Source organism: Helianthus annuus, chromosome 14 (genome assembly GCF_002127325.2).
Source record: "Helianthus annuus cultivar XRQ/B chromosome 14, HanXRQr2.0-SUNRISE, whole genome shotgun sequence".
In the NCBI taxonomy this organism is placed as follows: domain Eukaryota; kingdom Viridiplantae; phylum Streptophyta; class Magnoliopsida; order Asterales; family Asteraceae; genus Helianthus; species Helianthus annuus.
In genome coordinates this window covers 145026894-145054644 of record NC_035446.2, presented here as the reverse complement: position 1 = coordinate 145054644, position 27751 = coordinate 145026894, and the positions used below count along the sequence as shown (strand labels likewise).

The window sequence follows — 27751 nt, the reverse complement described above, 5'->3', positions numbered from 1 at the left end:
GGTGTGTGTGTGGCTTCTAACCGATTGAGTGTGAGCCGCTCCAAACGTCCAAAGATCCGAGAATGATGAAGTGTTTGTGTCTTAAGGGTTTTAGTGAGAGGGAAGGAGTGAGAGTGTGGGTGTGTTGGTTGCCCAAGAAAATGGCAAGGATGGTTACAAGCATAATATATATACTTGTTTCACAATGCACCCTAAAGGGCTTAGGAATCGGTTAAAGGGGGTTTACGGCCCAAGTGGCCCAACCGATTACTGTTCACTCGAGACCACATGGTCTCGAGTCGGGTCCTTGTTGTTTCGGTTCATATACATACTCGCATACACATAATATAACATGTAATTCACATAAAATGTTCACATATATCATTGCACCAAACATGTCAACTAATCACATAACGTACAAGTATGTTACATCAAGTCACGACGAAAGGTTCTAAATTTCGAGTTGTCACATATGGTTTGCTATTGCATATCTGGTGGTTTTGGGGTGTTTGGCGATTAGGGTTTCGGTTCTTGAACCCTGGTTATTCACTGATATTACGCTCGGGGGGTTTGCAGGAGAAGTCGCTGATTCGGGTACTTCGGGTTTCTGGTTTATTGAAGGTTGCTTGGGTTTCTGGTTTATTGAAGGTTGCTTGGTTCCTTGTGGTTTTTTCTGGTTTTCTCGTTTGCTATGGCTGAAGACAGGAAGTTCTAAATCGAGAAGTTCAACGGTACTGATTTTGCATGGTGGGGAATGCAAATAGAGGCGTTGCTTGGCGAATGCGATTTGGATGTGGTATTGGAAGAAAAACCTGCTGGAATGGAGAAAGCTGGCGAAGCAATTTGGAACTCAAAGGACAAAAAGGCAAGAGGTAAAATTACATTGGCTTTGACAAGGAGCGTTACTTTTAATATCATGAAAGAAACAACTGCTCGTGGTATGTTAACAGCTTTGTCAAATATGTATGAGAAGCCGTCTGCCGGTAATAGGGTGTTCTTGATGAGGGAACTGTTTAATATGAGAATGAACGAGGGCAGTTCAGTTGCTAATCACATTAACGAAGTCAATTCAATTTTGTCCAGGTTAGCAACTGTGGGCATGAAGTTGGATGATCACACTCAGGCTGAGATTTTGTTATCTTCCTTACCTGATAATTGGTCAGGATTTGTGACAACGGTCACTAAAACTGCTGGAACTGGAAATTTGAAGTTTGATCGGATCCGGGATAATGTTTTGGGTGAAGATATTCGTCGGATGAACTCTAATGGAGGATCTGCTTCTGGCATGTTCAGTGTTAGCAGGGGAAGAGGTAATAACAGAAGCAGTGGGAGTCGTGAGAAAAGCTTGTCTAAAGTTATGAAGAATGTGAGGTGCTGGAACTGTGGTGAAAAGGGGCTTGTTAAAAACGAGTGTCATGATCCTAAGAAAGAGGATAGTAAACAACATGTAAATATTCTTGTGTCAAATGAATCTGACGTTGACATACTGATTTGCTGTGAAGAGTCTTCAAAGTCTTTGGGGATTATGGATTCTGGTTCTTCGTTTCACACCATTTGCATAGGAAAACTAATTTTTGTTTTGTTGTATATCGCCATACAAAAACGTTCTCCACAAACCCAAAACACATTTTTCTATAAAGCGAAATTTCTTTAAGGATGCCTCGAAGTAATAAATTGTAGATTTCATGTATCAATAATATTAGTTCATTGCTGAATTTTAACCTTTTTTATATTAATTACTACGTTAAAATAAACTATTTTCCCTATTTTATATCTGTAAATTGTACTTCTAACACTAATGTTTGGAGTGACACGGTGAGCCTATTGTCATGTGACGTCCTCGGATCCTTGAGGTCCAAACATTTTCCCCGCATATGATCATGGATCACTAGTTTTGGCATTGGCATGCTTTGGGAGTGACAAAATTGCCGACCGATGTGTACTCGAAGTGCAAGCATATCGGGCACTCTAAAGGATATGCAAGACTGGCCTCGAACCCACACGTTTAAGCACATTTCCCACACCAAAACATGCACGCCCTCATCCATCATTGCTCATATGTGCCAACACCTCGTAAAAGTGAGTTTACTTTGGCTCAAGGGACTCGCAACAAAGACTTGAACTCAATTTACCTCCGTTGTTGACCACCACATTCCAAAACAATCCCTCCCTTGGGTTGGTCTAGCTCTTCTGGAACCCCCACAGCTTCATGTCACCCGCATAACACTTCTTGTCACAGTCTCTTCACTTGATCCCCTCCCACCACCATTACCTAACCACTTCTAAAGAATTTTTGAAATAGTAACTTATGTTTAAAACTTCATCAAGGCTCACAAATTTACCATTTCCTTAACAACACATATAATGTATCTTGATAAGGTTTGGAATTGATTGTTATTTCTTTGTTGAAGATTGGATTGATAAAAAAACACACATCAAATGTTTATGTAAGTCCCAAATCCGGATCACTACAATACGATATCAATACAACTGTGATTGTATGACGGAATCACACAAAACACAATGATTCAAGTAAAAGAGAATAACAACACACAAAACTTGCATATAGTTGTGGTCAACATGACCTAATGCCCTAGCCCATAACACCCAAAAGCCCATCTCGAAAACTATATGGTTTTCGACATGGGCCCAACAGTTTATTGACATCTTTTTGGCTAACTTTGTAATTTATTGATAATGAATAACAGATGATACAATTGAGGTTACAATTATAGAATGCAAGGTGCCATATTAATGACATTAACCTTGTGACAAACAAAAGAATTTTAAAAATCAAACAAAAATTTACATCCAAATTCAATCAAGAAACTATACAATAAATCTCATGTACTAATCAATCCTCTTCACTTGAAGTAGTATCCAACATATATACACTTTCTGCCACCACCGGAATCCTATTCCATCCTGATGGGCTTCTTAACGACAACTTTGACCGCTCAGAATTGAATCCTCTGAATCCAGTCATTTTTTATGAAACCATTGGCATTGCAAGAACCGATGATAAATGCATTGTATCATCTCCCATACCCACCAACAGTATGCAATTACTTTGTACCGAAAAAGTTCAAAAAAGATCAAGAAACTATATTCCTATTCCATCTTCTGATTTCATTCCTGTATGAAATTATTATTCGCACAACCTTTGCTCTACCAACCGCAGCCAAGGCTTTTGTTGCCATTGCTCTTGCAAGCGACTTCATATCATTGGTCGGTGAGTCTTCAATCAACCTTTAAAACAATACCGTATGTATAAACATGTCTTCATTAAAAATGAAAAACTACATGTTTGGGATATAAACTAGTACTAGATAGTAGATACTGAATGAGTCAATTGTCTTCTTTTTTTAGTCAACACTGGAGGACTTAATTCTTTGACTTGCTTCTTGATAGTCAAACTAACCTTTCTACATCAGTGTTGACCTTTGATGATACGGGAATATCCATGACTTCTCCCCCTGCGAAAGAAAAGAAACAAATCAGACAAGTTCCAATGCTGAATTTAGAACGGACAGTTTTGGCCCAGATGGACAAAAAAGGGTCGTTTTCGGCTTTTTTTTATACTTTACGGGTTTGTATGGGAAAGACAAGCCAAAAGTTAAAAAGCACTAAAGAATTTCTGGGTCACAATGGGTTGGGGTGGGGGGTTATTTTTACTTTGACCCACTTAACACCTTTTGTCCGTCTCTTTTGAATTTTATAAATAATAAAGTATTTACTATTACTACAAAAGCTGTACTGTTAAAATAATAGTACAAGGTTTCGGAAAATGAATGAATTAGCTGAGAGTGTAAGAATCTAATACTTTTGAGCCATTAAATTGCATCGCTATTGTGATTTTTATCATATAATTAATGCTAAAGTTATAATTATATACTATATACTATATATTAAACAACGTCGGTGCTACAGTGGTACAGGCAAAATTTACAAAACTGCCCCTCCGACCGATATATCAATTTTACCCTTAGTTGAATATTGTAATTACAATTGTTTCAGTAATAAACAAGTAATTATGTACTTGCATTTAATTTGTAGGTTATTATGACTCAAATGAAAATAAAAAACAAGTGGGTCTACCAGACAAGGGCCATTACAAGAATGGCCCGTTATGACCCGAACACATTTTGATTTGTCACCTCAAGCTGAAGTTGTAATAACGGAGCACATACATACCTTTTGATTCATCAGGCGCCAGCAATGTAATTCCTATGAATACTGAAATCATTCCGAGAATAAACATCACAGTCCTCAAGGCATTTAATACCTGATAAAAAACAAGTAATGTCAACAATTTCCACAAAAATATTATCACACACACAGAGAAAGGTGTCTTTGTGTGTGTGTGTGTATATATATATAGAGAGAGAGCGAACCTGATATTCCTGGAAATACACAAAGCCAGTACAAATTGAGAAAAAGGTCCAAGCTATTTGAAACATGGGGACTATAAGTATGGCATCAAATTGCGCTAATCCTTCATTCAACCTTGTCATCTGTAAAAACAAACATACGTTATCCGATTTTGATTTTTCTTTGCACCCTTTACAGTAAAAAGAACAAGTATGCTACGAATCATTACCCAAAATCCAGCGGTGCATAGAAACATTAAAAGAATTGAATACGTGAACCAGCTATCCAGGCGATACGAACTAGACATTGACAATCTCAAAAGATTTGAACTGAAGATAAAGGAAAAAAAGATCGTTATTCGTTAAAATTCCAAACGGCCCAAATTAGAATCTTCTAGAAGACCGTATCATTAATCAATCACTCACAGGGACTTTGCGAAAAGAACTGAACATGATCCTATGGCTCCTGAAACTACTGCGAATGAGAATGGAAGCAATAATTTCCAGTAGCGCATAAGTTCTTTCCCTGAAATAGCAAGCAGCAATTCTCCCCTCCTGATTATCAAGATGTATATAAGCAATCGAATACAAGTAGAATTATCGTAATTAATTAATCGAAAATGTTTAATATAATCACACACTTCTAACCTGTATACATAGTGATGCATGGCGACCACCGCCACCAAAAGGAGACAGTAAAAAAGGAAGGTAATGTTACTGTACTTCTCTGCCAACTGGTCTTGTGTGTAAACTGTAAAATTCCAAAACATTAAAAATTAATTAAAAAAGAACATAATTTAAAAAGAATTAAACAAAATAAAAGTGGTATACCAGGTGATTGGTGATTGCCAAATGCAACAAGGAAGGTGTTTCCAACGACGATAAAAGTTGTAGCAACTATTACTCTGCATAATAAAAGGTTTGAATGTTAATTTAATTTACATTTATATTATATAATGAGAAAAACATGTTGCAGATTCTAGAACATACTTAACAGTCACTGTTTTGTTGAGCACAAAGTAGGCAAATACTATGTTTGACACAAACTGGACAGATCCCAATGCTGCAAGAAGTGACTGCTCAAGCAAATGACAATAAAAAACAATAAGAAAAACAAATATACATAAGAAAATAGGGAAATCAAATAGTGCGTTCAAACCGACCTGAGCAGCATATCCGAACGAAATAAAGTTAAGAGCGTTTCCAAAAGCGAAAAATAGAATACCTTTGAACAGATTAAATACGAGTCAATATGAAGTGTTACTAAGCAAAAAGGATGGTAAAAAGATAACCGTAATTTTAATTTTACCAATTCTCCAGGACTGGAAGCTTATAATGGGCTTCAATATTGTCTTTCCATTTATTCTTTCACCTAGCATCGAATGCCTTCCTCTCTACAATGTTTTATTTAAATTCAGTTTAATTTATTCACATTAGTGGCAAAAATTGCTGCAAAGAGAAACGTTAAGTACCTCGTCATGGCCCAATTTAAGAAGATTAGTGCCAAAGTTAATCGCAATGCTACCAAAAAGATTGATGAAAGCTCCAATCACCCAGTCACCCATAGATTAAAAATATCTATGTGACAAAGTTATTTTTATATTATGTAATCAAGATGGTGTTTAGACTTTAAACCAATAGTCAGTAGACAGTAATCAAAGAAGCAACCGCAAAACACCGACGATATCTCCGTAAACTTTTTAACAAGTCCACTGAATTGCCTGCAAGCTTTTTGTTTCACATAAAACAACAGATTAGTTAAGAACCAATTAAGGCACATTGAATGAGCACAACAAATTGCAAAATTTGACAACAAATAATTCTAATAAATTATTAAACCACTAGTGACCATATTGTTTATAATTATAACAAATAATATCATGAATTATTTCATTTCACAAATTAGGATATAACAATAACAAGTCACCATGTTACATTATTGAAGAAAATAACAATAATGAACCAGCAGTATTTTAGCTGTCTTAAAAAAAAAAAAAAAAAAAAAAAAAAAAAACACCCTTCTTTTTGGGGTCAACTAAAGACTAATTAATCAAGTAACAACAGTTTTTTTATACATAAACTAAACAGATCCTATGTTTAAATCCATCAATTTACAAAATTCAAAAAAGTAGGTAACCGTAATAATCAAACGACGTCGTATCAAAGAAAATTTATAGATCCGAGATTAAATTCAAGAAAAGTGGAGAAAGATTTCGTACCTCACTGGTGAAAGAGCAATCTGCTAGCGGTTGAATAAAGTTTCAGGAATTTGTTTACAAGTGGTGATAAGGTACGAAATTTGAATATGAAGGACGATACAGAATGAGATTTTGGGGGAAGTAGGAATGCGAATCAAACAAGAATTTGAAAAATGAAAATGAAAATGAAGATGAAGGTGTTGAATATGGACTTTGTGGGGATGATGGGTAAACGAGGTGTTATTTTGGTCGCATTGGGTGGCTTTTTTGAAACGCATATGATTTTCCAACGCATATCCAGCCATCGGCGACTTGTTTAACAAACAATTAGAAGGATCTTTTGCTGTTAGATTACCAAAATGCCCCCTCCTGGATACGAAGGTTTGACTAGTCTTCTTTCGTTGACTTTCTGTGGGAAAAAGACTTGGCTCACGTTTTTGAGTTTCGTTGAAATTGGGCAAAGTGGATGTTTGCCAAATGGATATGATAAACAAGTGGAAAAAATTAATATTTTATACTTTATGTATAAATTGATTTTTTAACGGTAATTTTATTCAAACTAGCAAAAGATGATAGAACAACAAACACCATAATTACAATGTGAACTCATATAAGATGCTAAGATGGATTTTAAAACCAACAATGAAAATGAATTGATTTTTTTTTTCAATAAAAAAATCATCAAAGCATTTGGTGTATGTGTCGAATGACCCACCGACAGGGGCGGATCTACGTTGACACATACGGGTTTACATGAACCCACTCGGTTTTAAATTTTTAGTACAAATGCTAAAAACTATGGGATGAACCCATAATCAAAGTTGATGAGTGGCTGAGTGATTAAGGCGTCATCTTACACGATTGGAATCCCAAGTTTGAGCCTTGGGTTCTGCTTTTTTAAGATGTTTTTTCTTTATATCTGAAACACAATTATGAACTTATGAGTGCTTTTAACTTTATACAACCAGCTCCACAGGAGGAGAACTGCACAAATTTTGAAACTTTGCATATGATGTATAATAAGTAAAATAGTATTTATTTGGCAGAAATGTTTATAAGAAGGTTGATTGCCATTATCCATGTTAAGTGTCTATTTTTAATTTCTGATGAACGTGTTTTTTTTTTTATTATTATTATTGGATCGTATTTTTATTATGTGATATTTTTATTATGTGATGAACTTTACCGGACCCGAACCGTTGAACCGATTCGAGATTTTTAGGTCCAGTGTTATGAAATTGGAGCATCTAAAAACAATGAATCCACTGGAAAAAAAAATCATGGATCCGCCACTGCGCACCGATCAAGTTCTCGATAAAAAATCCTAATAGGATAAACTCGATAAACATGTGCGTGTATGTCGATTGATAATTTGAAATATAAAAGAATCATTTTGAAAATAGACGTCAATTGATAATTTAAAATATAAAAGAATCATTTTGAAAATTGAATCATTAAAACAATTCATAAACAACATTTACTGTGACATATAATCGGGTAATAATGTATCACTATAGAAGCAAGAAACGAAAAATATAGAAGATTAATAGGGGAGATTAGCATATATACACACACCCCTTGTGCAAGTGTAATTCTCATTATCAAGATTGTCTTGCTAGTTGCAGCTTGACTGAACATCGTAAATCTCTTGTGCCCGGGTAATGGTAGTCTTGGAACCGAGTCGGTGTGGTGTTCTTTTGGGTGATGGTGAAAAGAGGCCAGGAGCAGCATTCAGTGGCGGATCCAAGATTTATTCTAATAGGTTCCTTTTGGTAAATTCTCTTTAATTCTCACTATTTTTTACTAAATTCTTTAAGGTTCTTACTAATTTTTTTCCAAACGCACTAGGTTGCTGAGAACCCACAAATGTGGGTTGGATCCAACCCCAGCGGCATTGCCGCTGTGATGAGCCCCCACTGGAGGTAGACAGTTTGGAGAGTTTGGGTTTTGGCTTAGGTTATTATCGAGGACTTGCAATTCGATCCGGACAGTGAGCAATGTGGCATGTCTGCTCAAACGGGATTCGAGTGGAGCCAAACCAAGGCTTTGTCCACTTGCCGGCCAAATTCATTTCATCTATAAAAATAATATAAAAGGCGATGGTAAAATTCCATAATAAATAAAATAACATCTATGATTAATAATTACAGTAACCAGTAGTTGAGCTAATTACTACAAAAATATTCATGTATGCTATTTGACCATCAACATGAACCTTGTATCAGTTGTACTCATCCCAGTTGGCTCGCCTAAACGGATTGACGATTTACAGAAAGGGCACAAGCCAATTCCAAAAAAGTGCATGCACCCTACCAGTATATGCAGCATAGTCTGCATTGTTAGGGTTCGGATTTAAACTGCATGACTAAAGGGCTGGGTACAGTAAGGTTAGGTTCCATACCGAGCTGCTTGCTTATGCATCGCATATAATAAATCTTGATTGCTTGTGGTTAAAGGGGTCCTATAATGATTAGTATCTTATAAGGGCTGGTAGTGCAGAATGAAGTTCAGATAACAACTGGAATATCCAAGTAAGAAGCTGATCTTTTGGTAAATCTATAAGTAATTCCGCCTGTAACACATCCATTTAATCAGATTTAGAATGCAAACAAGTAGAGGTGGCAAAAATGTGTGGGATGGGGACTGGGCTACGGGTCAAACGGGTAAACTAGCGTACCGGTTAAAAAGGGCCAGGACGGATCAGATTTACCTAAAATATTTGTCTTAATCTTTTTAAAGTCCTCTTTTATAAATATTTGGCGTCAAAAAGTATTTTTATTTTACAAAGAATTAAACTTTCTTAATAAAAATGATTTAGGAGGTTTTATGCTTTAATAATATTTGGGTGAGTTTTGACCCGTCTCCATTTATGCTAAATTTTTTATTGTGAAAACTACATGAGAATGCAACTGTTTTAACAATTTGTGCGACATTTTATTATCAACCAACAAATGCAGAATGCTTACCAATTGTTGACCGACGTAAGCAATTTGTTGCATTAAATGGTAAAAAAATAATGCAAAGCATGTTGCATTAAATGTTACAAATTGCATATTTTGATCAAATATGATAAGAATGTTGCTTAAAATGATTAGGGCCGGCTATAATCAACTTAGGGCCGGGCCTATACTAAGATATATATCAACTAATACATATCTAGGAAAAAAGTAAACAGTATATTTCATTCTCTTGAAAACTTTGCCCTTTTTTAGTTTACCCGTTTGACCGTATTAGACAAAGCAACCCTAAATCGACACATTCTAAGCAAATGGGTTGATATTTTAGTTATAAATAAGTTTATGGGGTAATGCCAGAAAATAGCAACATACTTTCAGTCTTGTATTGTTTGTCATTGTACTTTGGTCGGGCCCGTTTTAGTCATTGTAAGTTACAAAAAGTGTTCCACTTGGTCATTTTCAAATAAATTACCAAACTGCCCCTTAATGATAGGTACTTATGATGAACTAGGTGGAACACTCTTAAAAGTATTATGTTCATATTAAAAAAAATCAAAATGATCAATATGGAAAATTTTGTAAAACTTCAATGACTAAAATCAACCAAATCAGAATAGACTAACAGTGAAAAAGCATTGCGACCTTTTGACATTATCCCCAAAAATTAACTAGTAAAGAAAACTTTTCTTGTACCTTGATTTCATCTCCTTCAAAAACAAGCATATTACGGTGAATATCTGACAGCATGGCGTCTCTTATCATCTTGAAAACTTGCTGACTCATGTTTGTCATCATTACTACTGTTTTCCCCGAAACATAAATCCTGGTGATCCCGATATCTGCTGCCATTCTTTTCACATAAAGTTTTTTCAATAAAACTTCCATCGCATAAGGCTCTTTCCCATACTGTCTCCTTAAATCCACTGTATATTCAACCAAACTACTTGTGTCTTTTTCTGCCGCCTTTTCTGCACCATTAATTATTTCTATGGGATTGTCCAGATTATTTATGTACTCGGACGAGAGACGAGGATTTAAATCCAACTCAAGCTGAAATAGAAATTATACAATTAAAATTTAAAAAACAACAAAAACTGACTAAAAGTTAGTACCATTAAGCCCACTTTGAAGATCTATACTTCTAATCCAATAAGGTTTCTTTGCTTAAAATACTATGCAGTTAATATTGGTGATATATTGGTTATCGATCCCCATGTAAAATATTGGTGTCAAATATTAGTACCGATATTATCGGCGATATTGACTGATGTCTGACCGATTAACCGATATACCACCGATATTTGACCGATATAACCGATATCTCACCGAGATAACCTTTATCTCAAATATCGGTCCTTGACCGATATCCGATCTTTTACCACATTAACTGCATAGATAAAATACCAACTGTACTTTCACTATTGTCACGTTTTAGTTATTCTACTTTTTTTGGGTACATTTAAGTCATTAAAAGATGGCTTTTTGTCTGGTTTGTGTTAGCTTAATAGGTCAAAAACAGTAATTTTGTTGTGTTGGTCAAACAGGACAGGCTGGACAGGCAACAATCATTGTATTTTGTAAAACATGAATGCGTTAAATATGATTACAAAGACTATATTATATGTCTCTTATAAATAACGCATACCTTGACAGATTTGTAAGGAACTGGACGGGTTCGATGCACATCAACCTGGTATGTTACAAGAGCAAGATTTTGCATTAATATCACTAGAAAAAAAGTTGCATATTAACAAAGAGAACCACTTAAAATACGAAGGAAATATAATAATACCGTGGATAAGCTCTCGAAAAGCATTTCAAAGAATAAATCAATGCCTACATTGCCGATATCCCCTGTTTGTTGCACACCAAAAATATTACCAAAACCCCTTATGGTCATGTCTCTTTCTGCAAGTTGCAAACCTTGACCAAGATCACCACATTCTTCAAGAGCTTCTAGCCTTTTCTGTAGCATTTATTGCAAACCGTTGTATTTAGTAGCTTTACTTTTTTTCTTTGTGTCAAGTAAAATAACATAAGAACACATACCTGCGCGGCTGGAGAGAGCAACAACTTATTAGGGTAGAATAAATGAGCATGTGCTTCCTTATTCGACCTTCCCACCCTTCCACGTAGCTACACCAAACAAGAAAATTATTACAGAAATATATATTGTGTCACACATATAGACTAGAGGTGGCACAATAGGTGGGATGGATATCGGGTAGTCTTGGGGTTGGGTTGACCTGAAAACTTGTTTGCCAATTTAAGAATTTGTTACAAATAGTTAACGCAAAATATAAGACCACAAAAACTCTATTATTTTAATACGAGTTAAGTGCCATTTACGTCCCTGTGGTTTGTCCACTTTTGCCATTTCAGGTCCAATTTCAAAATTGTAGCATTTTCCTCCCCGACATTCTTGAAATGTACCATTTCAGTCCAAAAAACTAACCCCATTAAAAAAACTCAGTTAGCTCAGGGGTGAAATGGTCATTTTACATAGATTTTTTATTTTCATTTTTTTAAATATCTTTTTATTAATATTATATGTTCTTATTAATATTATGTAAAATGGCCATTTTATCGCTAAGCTAACTGAGTTTTTAGCTGAGGTTAGTTTTCTGGGCTGAAATGACACATTTCGAGAATGTCAGGGAGGAAAATGGTACAATTTTGAAATTTGGTCTGAAATGGCAAAAGTGGACAAACAAACAAACCACAGAGACGTAAATGGCACTTAACTTTTCAAAAAAAGCAACTGAGAAGGTTATCTGCATCAAAAAATGCTTTGGTCAACGTTTGACCCAATTAATTTTCAGCTAACAGATGGCAGGAGCAAACCTGATACAGCTGTGCAAGCCCAAATTGCTGGAAGTCTTGGATGATGATGGTGTTGGCATTTTGAATGTCGAGCCCACTCTCTACTATGTTTGTGGAAACTAAAATTTTAATTTCTCCATCAACAAATCTTGCCATGGTTTTCTCCAACCGTTTTGAATATAGCTGCACAAAAGATACGTTACATGTTTTAACCACAAACAGGTCTTAAAAAAACGGGCGCTTGTACATAACAATAAAATATTTACTTGTCCATGAGCAAGGGCAATTTCAAGATCTGGAAAAGTTTTCTCAAGAAATGATATCACCTCTTCAAGACCTGTGGACGGTAATAGATTAGGCTTAACTAACAAATGCCTATACTTCAAAGAGCTAATGGCTTTGACTTCTAATAGTCAAAATAGAAATCTGGGTTGAAAAGGGTTAGGTTGACCCAAAACACTTGTTTGCCCAAAAGTCCAATTATTTAAAAAAATAATTAGTGTGTTAAATATAATATATAGAGGCTATATCATCACAAAAATATACTGATTTCTTGAACAAAACAATTTAAGAGGTTTTGTGCATTAAAAAAGAAAACTCTAGGCAACTTTCAAGTTTCGATCCATTTGACCTCTTTCCTTTTCAGTTATCTATGTTTTTACCGGTCTAGAATATATCATTAACAATAGAAAAAAATTACTACCACTAGCACATATGTGTGTATAACTTGCATGAGTGTACATATATATACAAGTTCCATAAATGTTACCTTGAATACGTGGCAAGACGTAGAAAACCTGACCTCCACGATCCAGCTCATAATTGATTGCTGATATAACCTTTTCCTCACTATACTCTGAAAGGTGAGTTTTTATAGGAACTCTTTGAGGAGGCGGTGTTGTGATCAAACTGACAGAATTACAGCGAGATGAAAGGGTTAATAATTCCTCACACAGATTTAATGTTTATTTGTTTCACAAACTATCATGTACTCACACATTATCAATACCAATATGTACCAGATGTTATCACCATTCAATGAATAGTAACATCACTAATCACATTTTTCCACCTTTTTGCTTTCTTTGTATTTTTTGTTTTAGTTAAATAAAATAATACCAACTTTGTATCTGATCTCATTTTAAGTTTGATTAAATGTGCTTTCTAGTTTATCGTACATTTTAACTTGATGTAATTTGTGGTTTATTGTAAGTTCAAAATACTGTTAAACTTAACTTCTATTTTCGAATACCAACTATACTATTGGGCATTTAAAAATGTTAAATTTAACTTCTATTTTCAAATGCCAACTATACCGTTGGGGCGTTTAAAAAAAAGACACGATACCAAAGCTAAATAAATATTAAAAAGAAACTGTCGTTGATGTCATTTTTAGTTTATGGTGATTTTTAATTTATTTACTTTAAATATTTTAGGTTGAAAATTTAGCTGACTGCAAACTTTAATTTTATTTTAGCTTCCATATTTGGGACTTCCATTTTCAATTTATTCATCATAAAATGCATGTTTTACACCTGCCAAAATGCAACGACAAAAACACTTAAAAAGAGTGCAAAATTATAAAATAAAATAAAATAAATGTTTCCACAAATGAGATTGCAATGTTTTCAACTTAAATATCAACATGTATTACCTGCAATCACGGAATCCAGTTAATGCTAAATAGAGGGTCCTAGGAATAGGCGTTGCAGATAGAGTAAGAACATCAACTGAAGTTTTCAATGAAGCAATCATCTCCTTCTGTTTGACACCAAACCTCTATAAAGTAAAGACACGTGTTATTTACATTCGATTTGATCATCCCAAATAGCATTCATAGATTCTAAATATAAAAAGATCAAACGGTAAAGATGATTATCAGAATTTGGTAAATGGCAAAGGAGGCAAACCTGTTCTTCATCAACTATGAGAAGACCTAATTTATCGTACGTTACTCGGCTACCAAGAAGAGAGTGAGTTCCGATGATAATATCCAGCTCACCTTCTTGAATCAAATTATAATACTCCTCTCTCTCTAACCTGGTCTGCATTCTGTATAAGGTCAGATGCATAGCAATGTGGTAGTTAAGCATCGTGACTAGATGTCTAGATGTGACAGTTTTGACCCATTTACTTGTGAGTCGGTCGATTTGGGTCGTGTGTTAATAACAAATGGTTAAATCAGCTTCTTAAAAGATTTCAGCTGAAAAGTGATGGGTCACATGGGTTGAAAGTTAAAGTTAGTTTTCTATTCAAAGAGTCAGATTGTGATTATAATAATTCTATTATACAATCATAGTCAACACAAAAGGTTATTTTCACCTGAAATCTGCTCATAAGCCCAACCCTGATGTTGGGATATTTCGAAAATCTCTCTGAAATAACACCAAAATGCTGCTTAGCTAACACAATGGTGGGTGCTAACACCATAGCTTGCTTCCCAGATGAAACCACACAAAAAAGCGCTCGTTGAGCAACTTCGGTCTTCCCAAATCCAACATCTCCACAAATCAATCGATCCATCGGAGTTTCTCTCTCTGTTAAATCCTTTTCGACATCTATAAACGCCTGCAACAATGACAAATATATAAAAATATTAAATACTGATTTGTAAAGATCACCGATTCTCGAATTATAAAAAACTGTATAACAGAAAGACCTGTTTCTGATCAGGAGTGGGCTCAAAAGGAAACTGAGAAGCAAACTCCGCCATAGCAGGGTTCTTCGGGTAAGGAGGCCTTCTTAATCTCAATCTATTTAAATAAACCTCCATCAAATCAACAACCATTCTCTGAATCGCAACCTTCCCTTTAATCTTCCTCTTCTCCCAAACACTCGTATCCTTCAATCTCCCCAAACCTCGAGGCGCCCCGCTTTCATTCGGACTACAAACACATATTCCAAACACCATTTCAAATCAAACAAAACACCAAACAATAACCAATTCAAATATCTAAACAAGTATACATATACAATATACATACAGATTATATCGATAAAGAAACTTAGACGCTTGTTTAACCGGAAGCTTAGCCACTCCATCAGCATACTGAATATAAACATAATCAATGGGCGTAGTGGAACCTTCTGGAATGCTCGGTCTAATCGACATAAACCGCCCTATTCCAACCTTCTTATGCACAACATAATCACCTTCTTCTAAACTAAACGGATCAACTTTATAACTAAAACCAGCATTTTCATTACCAGAACCTCCAGCTGTACGTAAACGACCTCGTTTCAACTCACGCAATCCTCGTTGCTGCTGCTGCTTCACAAGCTGAATATACTTCTCAACCTCTTCATCCGTCACACCGTCACCGGAATCCTGTTTATACCTACCGGAGTTCCGCTTCGTGAACTCTTGTTTCAGAATTTTATCGTTGAAAGTGGAAATTAGGTCAGATTCAGATTCCGGACTCTCGAAACGAGTGATTCGGTCGGGACCGGTGGCGATAGTGCTGAAAACGGTTACAGATGAGGAGGAAGTGTGGTTGTGATGGTGAAATGGTGGAGAGAAGATTGTTGTGGTTGGTCTGAAGAATAGTGTGGATAGCCGGAACGGGGAGGAGGCGTGAAGGAGGTGCGGCGGAGGATGGGCGGAGAAGGACGGTGAGGGTTTGAGGATAAGGGTGGCCGCCATGGCCGGAGTTGAGGAAGTAGGGGCTCCGGGAAACGATAAGCGGAGGAGACAGGAGAATCGTGTTTTCAGCTTATCGTTAATAAATATTATCTTTTAACTGTATTTTAACGAATGAATGTATTAACGGAAATCACAAATATATGAGTGAGAAAGATATTATTTTTGGATATGATCTAATTTTGGATATTTTGTAGGCTAAGGAGGATTTAATTTGATAATGTTATTTAAAAGATATTTAAAAGGGTAATGTTATTTAAAAGATATTTAAAATTTACAGTATGAGTTGAGGTATTCAAACATTATTTGTTTATATTATACAAAACATAGGTAACTATGATAGGATTAAAAGTGGTTAAAATGGAAGATTAGATAGCCATACATATTGTATGATAAGGAAAATGTGATCATTTGGGTTGTATAACGGCCAAATCATACGGTGATATGATCAGTGGCGGAACTAGAACATTAACTCAGGGGTATTCGAAAAAAAAAAATTTCACCGTACAATCGTACAATATTAAAAAAAACGAAAATAAATAAATAAAGTAAAACAAATATCTAATAGATTTGTCCTCTTCTTTTTTTCATAGCTTGAAATCGTTCCATCACATCGTCGTCTTTTACTTTACGTAAAAAATCCTTTTCGACCGCACAAACCATAGCATTGTTCAAAAATTCCAGACCCATTCGATTGCGTAAATCTGTCTTGACAAGCTTCAATTTCGAAAAACTTCTTTCAACGGTTGTGGTTACAACCGGTAAAAGCAAAGCTAGCTTCACTACCCGATAAACTAAAGGAAAAGAACTATGCGTTCCTGTTTCAACCATAACACGCACAAGATCACTTATTTTATTCAAGTTTGCAAATTTATCACCATCACTTATAGTGTGACGAAATGGGCATTTGGGAATTGGGCTTATTATTTTCAACTAATTGGTATCCTCGTAGTTGTGCCGTGCCATGCATTAAAACTTCAAGGCAATTGGGCAATTATTACAATCTTTTATTATTTTGGGCTAACATATTGGGCAACTGAGCTTATTATTTACAATCTTCAATTGATTTGGGCTAACATATTGGGCAATTGGGATTTAGGCTAACATATTGGGCAATAGGGATTTGGGCTAATATATTGGGCAATTGGGATTTGGGCTTATTATTTTCAATTGATTTGGGCTTACAGACTCTTTTTTAGGGGTGTCCCGTAGTTGTTCAGGGGTATCCTTGGTATAAAAACCGAAAAAAAAAATTACACTACCAATAAAAAGTTGAGCCGTAGCCCGTGCTACGGCTCGGACAACATAAGGTCCGCCCCTGGATATGATGTTTTGACAGGCAGGATAGTTTATACTAATTTCCAAAATATAAATAAGCAACAATTTCATGCTTTATGCTGTTGTAACATATGCAATGGGAGATTTTCAAAAAAAAAATTGCATTTTTCACTTTTAACCTAAAGGTTTTATTTTTTGAATTTTAACCCCAATGAATTTTTTACTTTTTATATAAAGTTTTTCATCTTTTGCAATTTAACCCCAATACTTTTTTTATTTTCAATTTGGTCCCTCATACTTTTCATCTCTCGCAAATTTTTCGTTTTATGTTTCATTCTAAATTTTGCAGTCAACACGCCGTAACGTGCGTGTGGGTTTAACGTTTTTCATATGTTTTTTCCCATTTGACAATATTGTTCTCTGTTTGACAAGTTCGTAGCAATGTGCGAGTACTAGATCGACTTAGTTATTATTTTCTATGTATTATGTTTCTGTCTAATTTCTTCGCAATAACACCCCGCAATGGGCGTGCGTGGTTCAACGATTTTACATCGGTTTTTCGTTCGGTGTTATTTTATACTTTTTTATTTTATGTTTACAAGCATTTCTGATGTTGGTGGTCGCTAACAGTGACGTGACATTAGTGCTACTTGGCACGATTTTACGAACGTATTTAACCTATTAATTTTTTTTTACAAATACTTTGCTTCAAGTTTACTGCTATATCTCCTTTACTTAAGAAAAACTAATTTTTTTACTTGCATATTTTATGTACGTGTCTGTATAAATCCGATTTGCTCTACGTTTCGACATAAACTTTTTCAGGAAACGAGTCAGGTCATATATAATACGTTATAGTTAAAAGTTAACAAGTTAAATAAAAAAGTGTCGAAAGAAAATATAAAAGAAAACATATTGGTTAAGGAAAAGATACAAATTTATATACTATTAAAGAGAAATGTCGGTGAAGACGTTTCTTTAAGTAAGTTGCACATTCACTTCTAACTTTCAGTAATTGACAACTTTGACTTTGACCTTAACCTTTTCTACTTAATAACTTGACACCTCCTTTGGTTAAATGACTTTTACGACTTTACACCGCAACGTGTACAAATTATTATACTTTTTTTTATCTATGTTCTACTTATTTTGTGTACGTTCGTAATTTTTTTCTTCGACGGCGATGTAATTTTTTCAAGTAAAGAGTCGGGTCATATATATAGTATAAATACGAGTTACTTTAGCTTCGACGCCGCCGCAACGCGCGGCGGGTCAAAATCCTAGTTAAAACAAGAAACTAAAAATCAACTATATAGAATGTGAATTGTGTTTTTGCTTTTGTTCAATAAAAGGCACTAAATATATGTTAAAATGACCATTTACTACATATACATTACTAAGTTGAGGGAATAGTGCCAGGCTTGCCTGGCACTTCCCTATTGAACCAATTTATTTTTAATTTAATTTTATTCCTATCTTAAAATTACGGTTTCGTCCATTCCAGGCTTGCCTGGCACTTCCCTATTGAACAATTTATTTTTAATTTAATTTTATTCCTAACTTAAAATTACGGTTTCGTCCATTGTTTAAAATTACGTTTTTGCCCATAATTCAAAATAAAATTATATTTCTGCCATGGCTAAAAATTTACGCTTTTGCCCTCAGTTCAAAAACCCATTTCTAATTCTATTCCCAGTTTAAATTTACGGTTTCGCCCTCCGTCTCGAATTACGCTTTTGCCCCCCCGTTCAAAATAAAAATATGTTTTTGCTCCTAGCTCAAAATTACGATTTTGCCCCCAACTCAAATTTACGTTTTTGCCCATAGTTCAAAATAAAATAAAGTTTTCCCCATAGCTCAAAATTATGATTTTGCCCCCAGTTTAAAATTACGATTTCGCCCCCAGTTCAAAATATTTTTACGATTTTGCCCTCTATTCAAAATTATGATTTTGCTCCCATTTCAAAAATTACGATTTCTCCCCCAGTTAAAAATTATGATCTTGCCATCGTTTTACTTTTTTTTTTTTTTTTGCAAAAGTATAATACTGTTTTATTTTGCTTGGTTGACTCAATGTAACTTTTATTGTGTCAAGCAGTTGTCTAACAATCGCTAATTGGTCCTGACAAATTAGTATTTTACCCCCAGCTCAAAATTACAGACCTGTTATTGTTTTAATTTTTTTAGCAAAACTATGGTAGTGTTTTCGTTTAATTGGTTGTCTCGATGTATTTTTTTTTAGTTCGTGTTTTAAGTAATATGTACAAGTAACCTAAATACATGCATACATGTTATGAAACTAAGAAATATTTGATTTAACGCCCCGCAACGTGGGCGGGCATAGGTGTAATTTTTATTCGTCCAGGCATGCCTGGTACATGCTCATTTGTCCTGAATAATTACAATTTTGCTCCCGGTTTAAAATTATACTATTTCCATCGTTTTAGTTTTTTTATAGTAAAAGTATGGTAGTGTTTTTGTTTTAATTTGTTGACTCGATGTAATATTTTTTGAGATCGTGTTATGAGTAGTATGTACAAGTAACCGAAACACAAACATACATGTTATGAGAGAGAAATATTCGGCTTATTGCCCCGCGGGCGGGGCAAAAACTAGTATATGTACAAACCTAACTTAAGTTTACAGTTCACCCACATGTTAAAAATTATTACTACTAGTTTTTTTATATCGCGCGTTGCAGCGAAACCGAACAAATTATAATGCAAAACAAACGTGATTTGAAAATAAAACATGTTGTTTAGAAAGTTAAACCATTAGAACGATTTAGTTTATTATCGTACCGTTTTATGATACCAAATAAATACTTTATTTTGTGTACAACTTCGTTATTAACAAAACTTATAACGGAATGTTAGGGAAAGAAATCAAGCACAACTACATACTTAAGTTTTTAGAAAAAAAGTGATAAACGTAAATTATTAAAAAAAGCATCAAATTAATGGATAAATTAATATATGTTCAAAAAAAGTAAAAAAAAAATAATTATTAAAAAAAGGTAAAGGAAATATATGTTTTAAAAAAAGGAAAATATGTTACTAAAAGTAAAAATAATAATAAAATATTATAATATATTAAATAATAAAATATCATAATATATTAAGTAATAAAATAAAAGAAAAGCTCTATATTATTATAAAAATAAAATTACTATTTATCAGCCCTCGTTAACAATATATATGTAATATATAAATATAAATAATTGTTTATAACATTTTGTGATACTGAATATAAATAAAAAAATATATTAAATGAATATGATTTATAGTTCTAAAGTTGTTTTCTTCGTTAAAATAAAATTTGGAGATGACTTTGTTATTTATAAAAAAAGGATACATTTATCACATAATTTGTTATTTAATACTCTTGTAAATAATTATTTTGGAATATATATATATAGTATAAAGATTAACTATAAAAATACATAATTTAAAACTTTTAGAGGGCAAGATGAATATATTAACATTTATCATCAATCTTATACCAGTGTGCATGTGTAATTCACCTTTTTTTTAATCAAAAGTTATCTTCATCTTATTTAATACGACACAAAACGAAAAAAAAAAACACAAGGGGATATTCATATTATAAATACCAAAGTATCAATTTAGTAGTAGTAATTGCTTATTAAAATTATATCACATTTTCATACAACAATACGTTGTTTTGAGGGTGTTTGGATTGCTTATACAAGCTTAGTTACACAAGTTATTCTGATTAAGCAGATAAAAATAGCTTGTTACAGACTAATTGTTTAAAAAAAACAATAAGCTTAACCCCAAACACCCTCTTAAGACAATTTCATGGACAATTTTGGGTAGCGGCGCAGCTTGTAGCCCGTTTACCAACTATCTCGATGTAAATTATGTATTCTTTTATAAAAAATTTTAATCATTAAAAGCCAAAGAAATACCAAAGAACAATGAGTGCATAGACACATGCATGCTACAATATATTGCATTCCATACTCTACAACTTTGATTAGAATTTCAAACACAAGAAGTTTCAGCCATACACCACATGATAATCTTGCAGTCTCTAATGGGATATACACTGCTTAAATTATGTGCAATGGAAACAGTAAGAGATTCGAGTATCGTTTTTCTTACTCGTTCATTAACAAGATAGATACAGAGCTTTTTACAAGCATCAGGTGCGCCCAAACTACAGGAAAATGCTAGCAGGAAGCATGACGCCGTAGGAAGTAGTCATAGGTCCACTAACATGGCAATTTGTTGACATTAACTGACAGTCTTCATCTTCTTGTTTTACTGGCTTCTCTTCTTCTTTGATTTCTACAACCATTTCATGTTCCCTTTTGTTGCCTCCCTTTTCCATCACTTTTACAAATTCTTCTAGCGCATTGCGCATCCACTCGTACCGACAAACTACAAACGCTTCTTCAATCGTCACCTGGTAACACGATACAAATGTGAATCAGTTTTTTTTCCACAAAAAACTTGTAGACTTCCACCAAATTCGCACATAAACAAGTTTTCACAAATATGTCTTTTATGCTTTATCAAGTCCTTGAAGTTATAAAAATTAGCAAAATAAGTCCTTTTTGGATGATTAATTATGTGTGAATTGAGCGAAAGTCGAAAGCAGCCTACAATTAAGGGTTTATTATAAGTTGTTTAAACTTTCATCTTGTATAAGTGCGCGACCAGGTTGTTAAATCATACTTACCCATTTTCTATTGCGGTTATTTTGTTCGGGCCATGTTTCAAGCTCTTCGGTGACTTCCAATACAAACATGTATCCCTTGCATCCCCCTTCCTCGCTACAGGCCTCTTGTTTGCTTTTACTTCTAAATTCCCACTCTCCAAGGGAGTTTCCCTACACATCAAACAACCGTGTTAGGGCATGTTTGGCTAAGCTTTTTGAAACAACTTATTGACTTATTGGCTTTTTGAAAAGTCATAAGCTCTAAAATGGTGTTTGGCAATAAGGGTGTATGTGAGAGGGAAAAGTGACTTTTCCAAAAAGTCACTCCATACTGACTTTTCAAAAAGCCAATAAGTCAATAAGTCAATAAGCTGTTTTCAAAAAGCTTAGCCAAACATGCCCTTAATGTGTGTTTTAAAAAAGTGATTATGTGGCACTGGATTATGAAAATCAGATAACTAGCTGAAATAAAACGAGCCACTGATAATCATGTTTAGTTGTGTCTAGGTTGTTTTACTTTCTAATTATCCGATAATCAAATTAAAGACAGCCAAGGATTTAAATAATAAAATGACAAAAACAACATTTTGATGAAAGAAAAGAGAGAAGTTTGTAAATCTGGAGTAAAAGAAGGGTGTGTGTGTATATATATAGATAAGAGCAAAGTACATGGATGGTCCCTGTGGTTTATCAAATTTTGGATTTAGTCCCTAGCTTTTCAAAAGTACATAGATGGTCCTTGTGGTTGGCTCTTTGTAATGCGTTTAGTCCCCAGCGTTTTCAAAAAGTACATGAATGGCCCCTGTTGTTTGCACTTTGTAACGCATTTAGTCCCTAACTTGGACATGCTAAAACCTTCAGATTTGTTGGTTGGGGACCATCTGTGTACTTTTAGAAAGCTATGGACCAAATCCAAAATTTTGGTAAACCACAGGGACCACCCATGTACTTTACTCTATAGATAATTTTATTTTACTTTTAGAAAATCATGTAGGATGCAATTGGATGCAACTAATTCTTTGACACCTAAAAAATCAATTTCAGAATCTGTTTATCCAAAACACAAATCCAAACAGGCAAACACCCGCTTACATGCCTGTTTCCCATAATACAATTGTTTTTATCCGGCATATTTTACCAATGTCTAAAGTAAATCAGTGACGCCCAGCTGCACACATTAGTAACTAGTATAAGTATTACTGCGTTAGCAAGAATTAACACGCAGAATAATCAACCTACTTTAATAACTCCTCTTACTCCAGCTTCCTCTAGAGCTTCACGACACGCAGCTTCTTCGACAGTCTCATCACTCTCCCATCCACCCTGAGAATTATTAAAATAACGAAAACGAATCAGTTATCACCCATTTACAGTTTTTTTTTTTGAGTAAACTGCAATTTTGGTCCCTGTGGTTTGGTCACTATTGCCACTTTAGTCCAAAACTCAAACTTTTTGCATCTGGGTCCCTATGGTTTCAGTTTTATTGCCATTATGGTCCAAAAACGAAACCAGGCCATATTTGTCTTATAAAATCATGCAATTTTGTCATTTTTCTCAGGGGCAAATCAGGTCATTCGTGTCTTATAAAATATGGTATTTATTTATAAAAAAGAAATGATCATTTTGCACTAGCGGAAAATGACAAAATAGCAGGATTTTATAAGACAAATATGACCTGATTTCATTTTTGGACCAAAATGGCAATAAAACTGAAACCGCGGGGATCCAGATGCAAAAAGTTTGAGTTTTGGACTAAAGTGGCAAAAGTGACCAAACCACAGGGACCAAAATGACAGTTTACTCTTTTTTTTTTTTTTTAAATAAAAGTAACAACTTCGAAAAGTAAGGAAAAATGCGTACCTTAGGGAATACCATGTCATCACGGTTTGGTGAAGATACCATTAATACTTCTATTTTGTCCTGGTCTTTAGGTTTGGTCAGTCTGAAAGGAATACACCTGTCGTATAGATGTTGATTAAGCATACATACGTTAATTGAAATGTAGAACATGGTCTGTCATAGGAAATGACTATGTATAAACCACTTATTTGCACTTAGTTTCTGTAATTTTTTATATAACTAATATATCCAGTATGGTTTTAAAAGAACTGTTACTACAATAATGATCCAACTTGTACAAAGCAATTTTACTGACTTCTAAACCATTCGACTTGCTTGACCCGTTTTCTATATTTTATTAGTTTGACCAGTTAAAAACAAAATACTACTCTAATTGAGCAGGTTACATCAAAATTACTAGCATGAAAAAGTGATTTGAAAATAAAAAATACGCTGTGTAATTTACTGGATGTTAATTCAACTTATATTCACACCATCTAAAAAAAGAAATCATTACTTTAATTTTGTAAATTCAATATGAACTCTTGAATATAAAAAGGTAGGAACTTTTTTAGCGAACCGGGTATAAAATAAACAGTTCCATACACAGACTATAATAACGTATCCGCACAGTGCTACATCTCGAAAAATACTCCCCCAAAAAGTTGTAAGAAATTCAACAAACAATGATAAGTTGATAAGATCTCATTTTCCAAGGTATTATTGCCCATCATTTAGAAAATGAAAGATGCCTAAACTTTCTTGTTTGCTCGTATGAGCTAACAAAATGGGTTTGTGGCGGGGCAAGCGGTACTGAAAGTAGAGTCAAAGAAGGTGGAAAAGCACGTGAAAGCTTGTGAGGATAATCAGCATGCCTTTGTCCCCCTGGCGTTTGACACGTTCGGCTCCTTAGCGCCGGAGGCAGTTCGATTCTTGTCTAGAGTTCAGCGTGTGGTCCACAACAACTTTTCGACCCCTCAGGGGCGAGGCTTTGTTTTTAGTAGATTAGGGTTTTCTATTCAGAAAGGGATGGTGGCGCAGTTTATTGCTCGTCTACCTGCTATTCTTATGTAATTCTAAGGAAAAAAAAATGTCTAAGTTGTGTAGCATGCTTATGATCTTAGCCATATCTCACTATTTTAGTTGTTACAGCCAAAAAAAAAAAATCTAAGTTAAACTTTTCATGGTTTGCCATTTTGTCCTACTCTACACCAATATCTCTTTTTTGCTATAATCATCCACCTAAGTCAAGAATATATTATAGTTAATTCTTCTTGCCCCAATAATATATTATTATACATACTTGACTCTTCTTGCCCCAATATCGAAGTAGGCCCTTGTGTGTTTATGTGTGTGTGCCTGTCCATGTTTTCTTTCTAGATATTCTAGTGAACACTTTCAGAAAACCACTCCTCCAGTTTTATTGAATAAAGTAGTTTAGGAGTTTGTCAAGATTAAGTATGTTTTTGCAACTTTGAAACCACTTGACCTGCTCACCGGTGTTCTTTGTAAGGCCATCCGTAGTCATAAAGCCCCTTGTGGGGCGTTATGCGACACGTGTCGTGCCACGTCACACAAGGGCTTTATGGGGCGTTATAACACTAGAGCCCGTAGTCATAAAGCCCTCGCCTAATCATTACCTATTTAATAATTTTCTATTTTATTAATTAATATAAAAAACATTGCTTAAATTTGATTGGGGGAAAACCAGAAAAAAAAAAAAAAAAAATTCAAACAACTCACACATCACGCCGCTATCCATATCGCGCCGGATCTTCTTTTTTGGCCCATAACGCCGTGCGTTTCGGTGTTCACCGGCGCTATGCGGCGCTATTGAGCATACCGCCCTCACATGCCGCCCCATAACGTTTGCTCTAACTAATTTTTTTCTTAAGAAAAAAATACAAACTAAATCGACAAAATTTTCACATAAACTAATTGAAATTGGCTTCTGCGCCAGTTATTCTCTCTTAGTCATAGTCTAATAAACTACATCAAACTTATTCTGCTCTTGAGTTTCTTTTGTACCCCACGAGGGAAAAGGTGTAGAAATATTTCAAAAAAAAAAACTGTAGTGCAAAGATGTAGTCTTGTTTGCTTTTTTGCTTGTCTAAGATAACAATTTTTAAATTAAAAAATTTGGGCACGTTTTGTCGTATCCTAGACCAAAAACTCCTTTTAACTCTAGTCATCCACATATATCAATAATTTTTTTATGGGAGTTAATATTCATATACCCCTTCCCTCTATCTCTCTCTATACATACATAGATATATATAGAGAGATAGAGTGAAAAAGGATGTTAAAATAAGATTTAAGGGTGTGAAAATAGTGGAAGCTTTTTTTTATTCAATGCAGGTCCTTGTTAGTTGTGGGGAAGGATAAGGAAGCAAGTAGGTCATGGCCCATGATTTCCTTATAGATATCCTAGTGATCTCTAGTAGAAAATTCGGGCGTGTTTGGCATTACGTCTTAGACCTTATTATCTTTGATTATTTATTATTCATATTATATTATTAATATTCTTGGATAATCAGGAGTAGCTCAGCTGCAACAACAACACTGATTCAAGTTGTCTGATTATTCACAGGTCATCCAACACATAAACCAGTCGATAATCTAAATCAATCAAACATCAAAACACTATCTCCTGCAGCAGGATTCTGGTTATTCTATATCACGTAAGTACATAACCACCTTCGAGTTTCGAATCACAATGCCAAACACCCCCTTAAAAACAATACTACAACAGTAGTACTAATTCGAAAAAAGCAAAAGACCGAAAAAAGCGAAAAGCTTAACGTGAATTAAAGGACAAAAAGGAGTTAAACCTATCAACAACTGTGGGACATGAACACAAAAATTGCAACGTGTTCAATCATGAATCTCTCATATTAATCATCATGATTTTTTTTTTCCTTTTTTGGTTAAAAAAAAAAAACAATCTAGATTTCTAAATCGATAAGATAAGCATTGGATAATCTAGTTATAACAAAATAAAAGAAACTGAATGAATTCAAATACTACAAACAAAACAAATTGATTTTAATTACCCGGAAACAAGGCGGAGATTGTTGTCGTAACGCTGAAGATGACGACCGGTTCTTGCAACAATTGACGACATGATGATAACCGAAGAATTCTTAACAATTGAGAACTCTCAAAGTTGGTTTGTAATTTGTAGGAAACAGAAGAATAAAAGTGGAATATGTACCGACATAGCGTAAGGATGGGAAATCAAATGGGGTTAAGCATGGCGGTGGGTTGAGAATAATAAGAAATTGGAGAATCGAGTGGTGGTGGAATCGATTTCATGGATCGATGGAGGGGGTGTGCAGATCGGGAAGAAGATATAGAGAGGGATTCCCGGGGGACCGTTCAAATTTAAGAAATTACGTATGTGCCTGTAGAGATACGTGTATACGTATACATATTGTTGAATCTATGACACGTGTGTGTATATCATTACCCGTGTACACGCTAAAAGAATTATAATTAATTAAATAGGATTACAAACTGGGACCCGGTAGTGAACACTTTCAAACGAAGATTGTCGACATGAAAAGCTAATATCTTATCTATCGGTGGCCGGGTTACGTTAATTAAATCGGTCCTTGACAGTTTGCCTACATATTATTTCTCTATGTTCAAAGCGTCGGTGAAAATAATTAATACTTTGAAAGGTTTTATAAGGCGCTTCCTATAGGGAGGTTCGGACGAGGTGAGGAAGATGAGTTGGGTGGCGTGGGAAATAGTCACAAAACCCATTCGGGAGGGTGGATTGGGGATAGCTCGGTTGGATGTGAATAATATGGCTTTGCTTGGTAAATGGTTGTGGAGGTTCTATAATGAACAACATGCGTTATGGAAGAGAGTTATACTGTCTATCCATGGTGCTAGGCGAAGTTGGGGAGTTGCGCCGGTTAATAGTTCTATTACCGGTGTATGGAAGAATTGTGTGACGCTTTGGAATAAACATAA

At 34.7% G+C, this 27751-nt stretch overlaps 3 protein-coding genes across 6 annotated transcripts; all 3 read right to left on the bottom strand.

The window, feature by feature from the left end:
* Positions 1-2647: 2647 nt before the first annotated feature.
* Positions 2648-6846, bottom strand: LOC110904173 (probable magnesium transporter NIPA8). Its single transcript, XM_022150002.2, has 13 exons — positions 6569-6846; positions 5822-6077; positions 5659-5743; positions 5513-5574; positions 5340-5425; positions 5181-5254; positions 4998-5100; positions 4776-4904; positions 4580-4679; positions 4374-4493; positions 4174-4264; positions 3401-3455; positions 2648-3228 (listed from the first exon to the last, which is right to left on the bottom strand). Exons 2-13 carry the CDS (start codon positions 5912-5914, stop codon positions 3075-3077), a joined length of 1152 nt encoding a protein of 383 aa, XP_022005694.1. The 5' UTR covers positions 5915-6077; positions 6569-6846; the 3' UTR covers positions 2648-3074.
* A 1791-nt stretch (positions 6847-8637) lies between these two features.
* LOC110904171 (ATP-dependent DNA helicase At3g02060, chloroplastic) lies at positions 8638-16082 on the bottom strand. 3 transcript variants are annotated; one of them, XR_002572385.2, is made up of 14 exons: positions 15312-16082; positions 14987-15212; positions 14650-14895; positions 14238-14372; positions 13982-14106; positions 13097-13236; positions 12594-12664; positions 12349-12510; positions 11554-11640; positions 11297-11470; positions 11150-11194; positions 10198-10554; positions 8949-9119; positions 8638-8878 (listed from the first exon to the last, which is right to left on the bottom strand). XR_002572385.2 is itself a non-coding variant. In XM_022150001.2 (13 exons), the coding sequence occupies exons 1-13, from the start codon at positions 15968-15970 to the stop codon at positions 9018-9020; spliced, it is 2529 nt and encodes an 842-aa protein (XP_022005693.1). In that variant the 5' UTR covers positions 15971-16082; the 3' UTR covers positions 8638-9017. The 3 variants fall into 3 exon arrangements, 1 of the variants encoding a protein (XP_022005693.1); XR_002572386.2 differs by having other exon boundaries at positions 8638-8856; XM_022150001.2 differs by having other exon boundaries at positions 8638-9119.
* Positions 16083-21206: 5124 nt separating this feature from the next.
* LOC110904170 (nudix hydrolase 13, mitochondrial) lies at positions 21207-27177 on the bottom strand. Of its 2 annotated transcripts, none has more exons than XM_022150000.2 (5): positions 26824-27177; positions 23792-23888; positions 23189-23254; positions 21953-22102; positions 21207-21676 (listed from the first exon to the last, which is right to left on the bottom strand). In XM_022150000.2, exons 1-5 carry the CDS (start codon positions 26892-26894, stop codon positions 21428-21430), a joined length of 633 nt encoding a protein of 210 aa, XP_022005692.1. In that variant the 5' UTR covers positions 26895-27177; the 3' UTR covers positions 21207-21427. The 2 variants fall into 2 exon arrangements, with proteins under 2 accessions (XP_022005692.1, XP_022005691.1); XM_022149999.2 differs by having other exon boundaries at positions 23171-23254; positions 26824-27175.
* Between the last annotated feature and the right edge of the window lie 574 nt (positions 27178-27751).

Bases quoted from the DNA above. Each gene is read 5' to 3' on its own strand.
- LOC110904170 (XM_022149999.2), bottom strand. From the start codon at position 26,894: ATGTCGTCAATTGTTGCAAGAACCGGTCGTCATCTTCAGCGTTACGAC. The intron at 22,103-23,170 runs GTAGGTTGATTA...TTTGATGTGTAG, and splicing joins GAGTAAGAGGAGTTATTAAA to GGAAACTCCCTTGGAGAGTG. The intron at 21,677-21,952 runs GTAAGTATGATT...TCGTGTTACCAG, and splicing joins ATAACCGCAATAGAAAATGG to GTGACGATTGAAGAAGCGTT.
- LOC110904173 (XM_022150002.2), bottom strand. From the start codon at position 5,914: ATGGGTGACTGGGTGATTGGAGCTTTCATCAATCTTTTTGGTAGCATT. The intron at 5,101-5,180 runs GTATACCACTTT...GGAATTTTACAG, and splicing joins TGGCAATCACCAATCACCTG to TTTACACACAAGACCAGTTG. The intron at 4,265-4,373 runs GTTCGCTCTCTC...GTTTTTTATCAG, and splicing joins TGTATTTCCAGGAATATCAG to GTATTAAATGCCTTGAGGAC.
- LOC110904171 (XM_022150001.2), bottom strand. From the start codon at position 15,970: ATGGCGGCCACCCTTATCCTCAAACCCTCACCGTCCTTCTCCGCCCAT. The intron at 12,665-13,096 runs GTAACATTTATG...TACCGTCCACAG, and splicing joins CGTCTTGCCACGTATTCAAG to GTCTTGAAGAGGTGATATCA. The intron at 12,511-12,593 runs GTAAATATTTTA...TCTTTTGTGCAG, and splicing joins TTGCCCTTGCTCATGGACAA to CTATATTCAAAACGGTTGGA.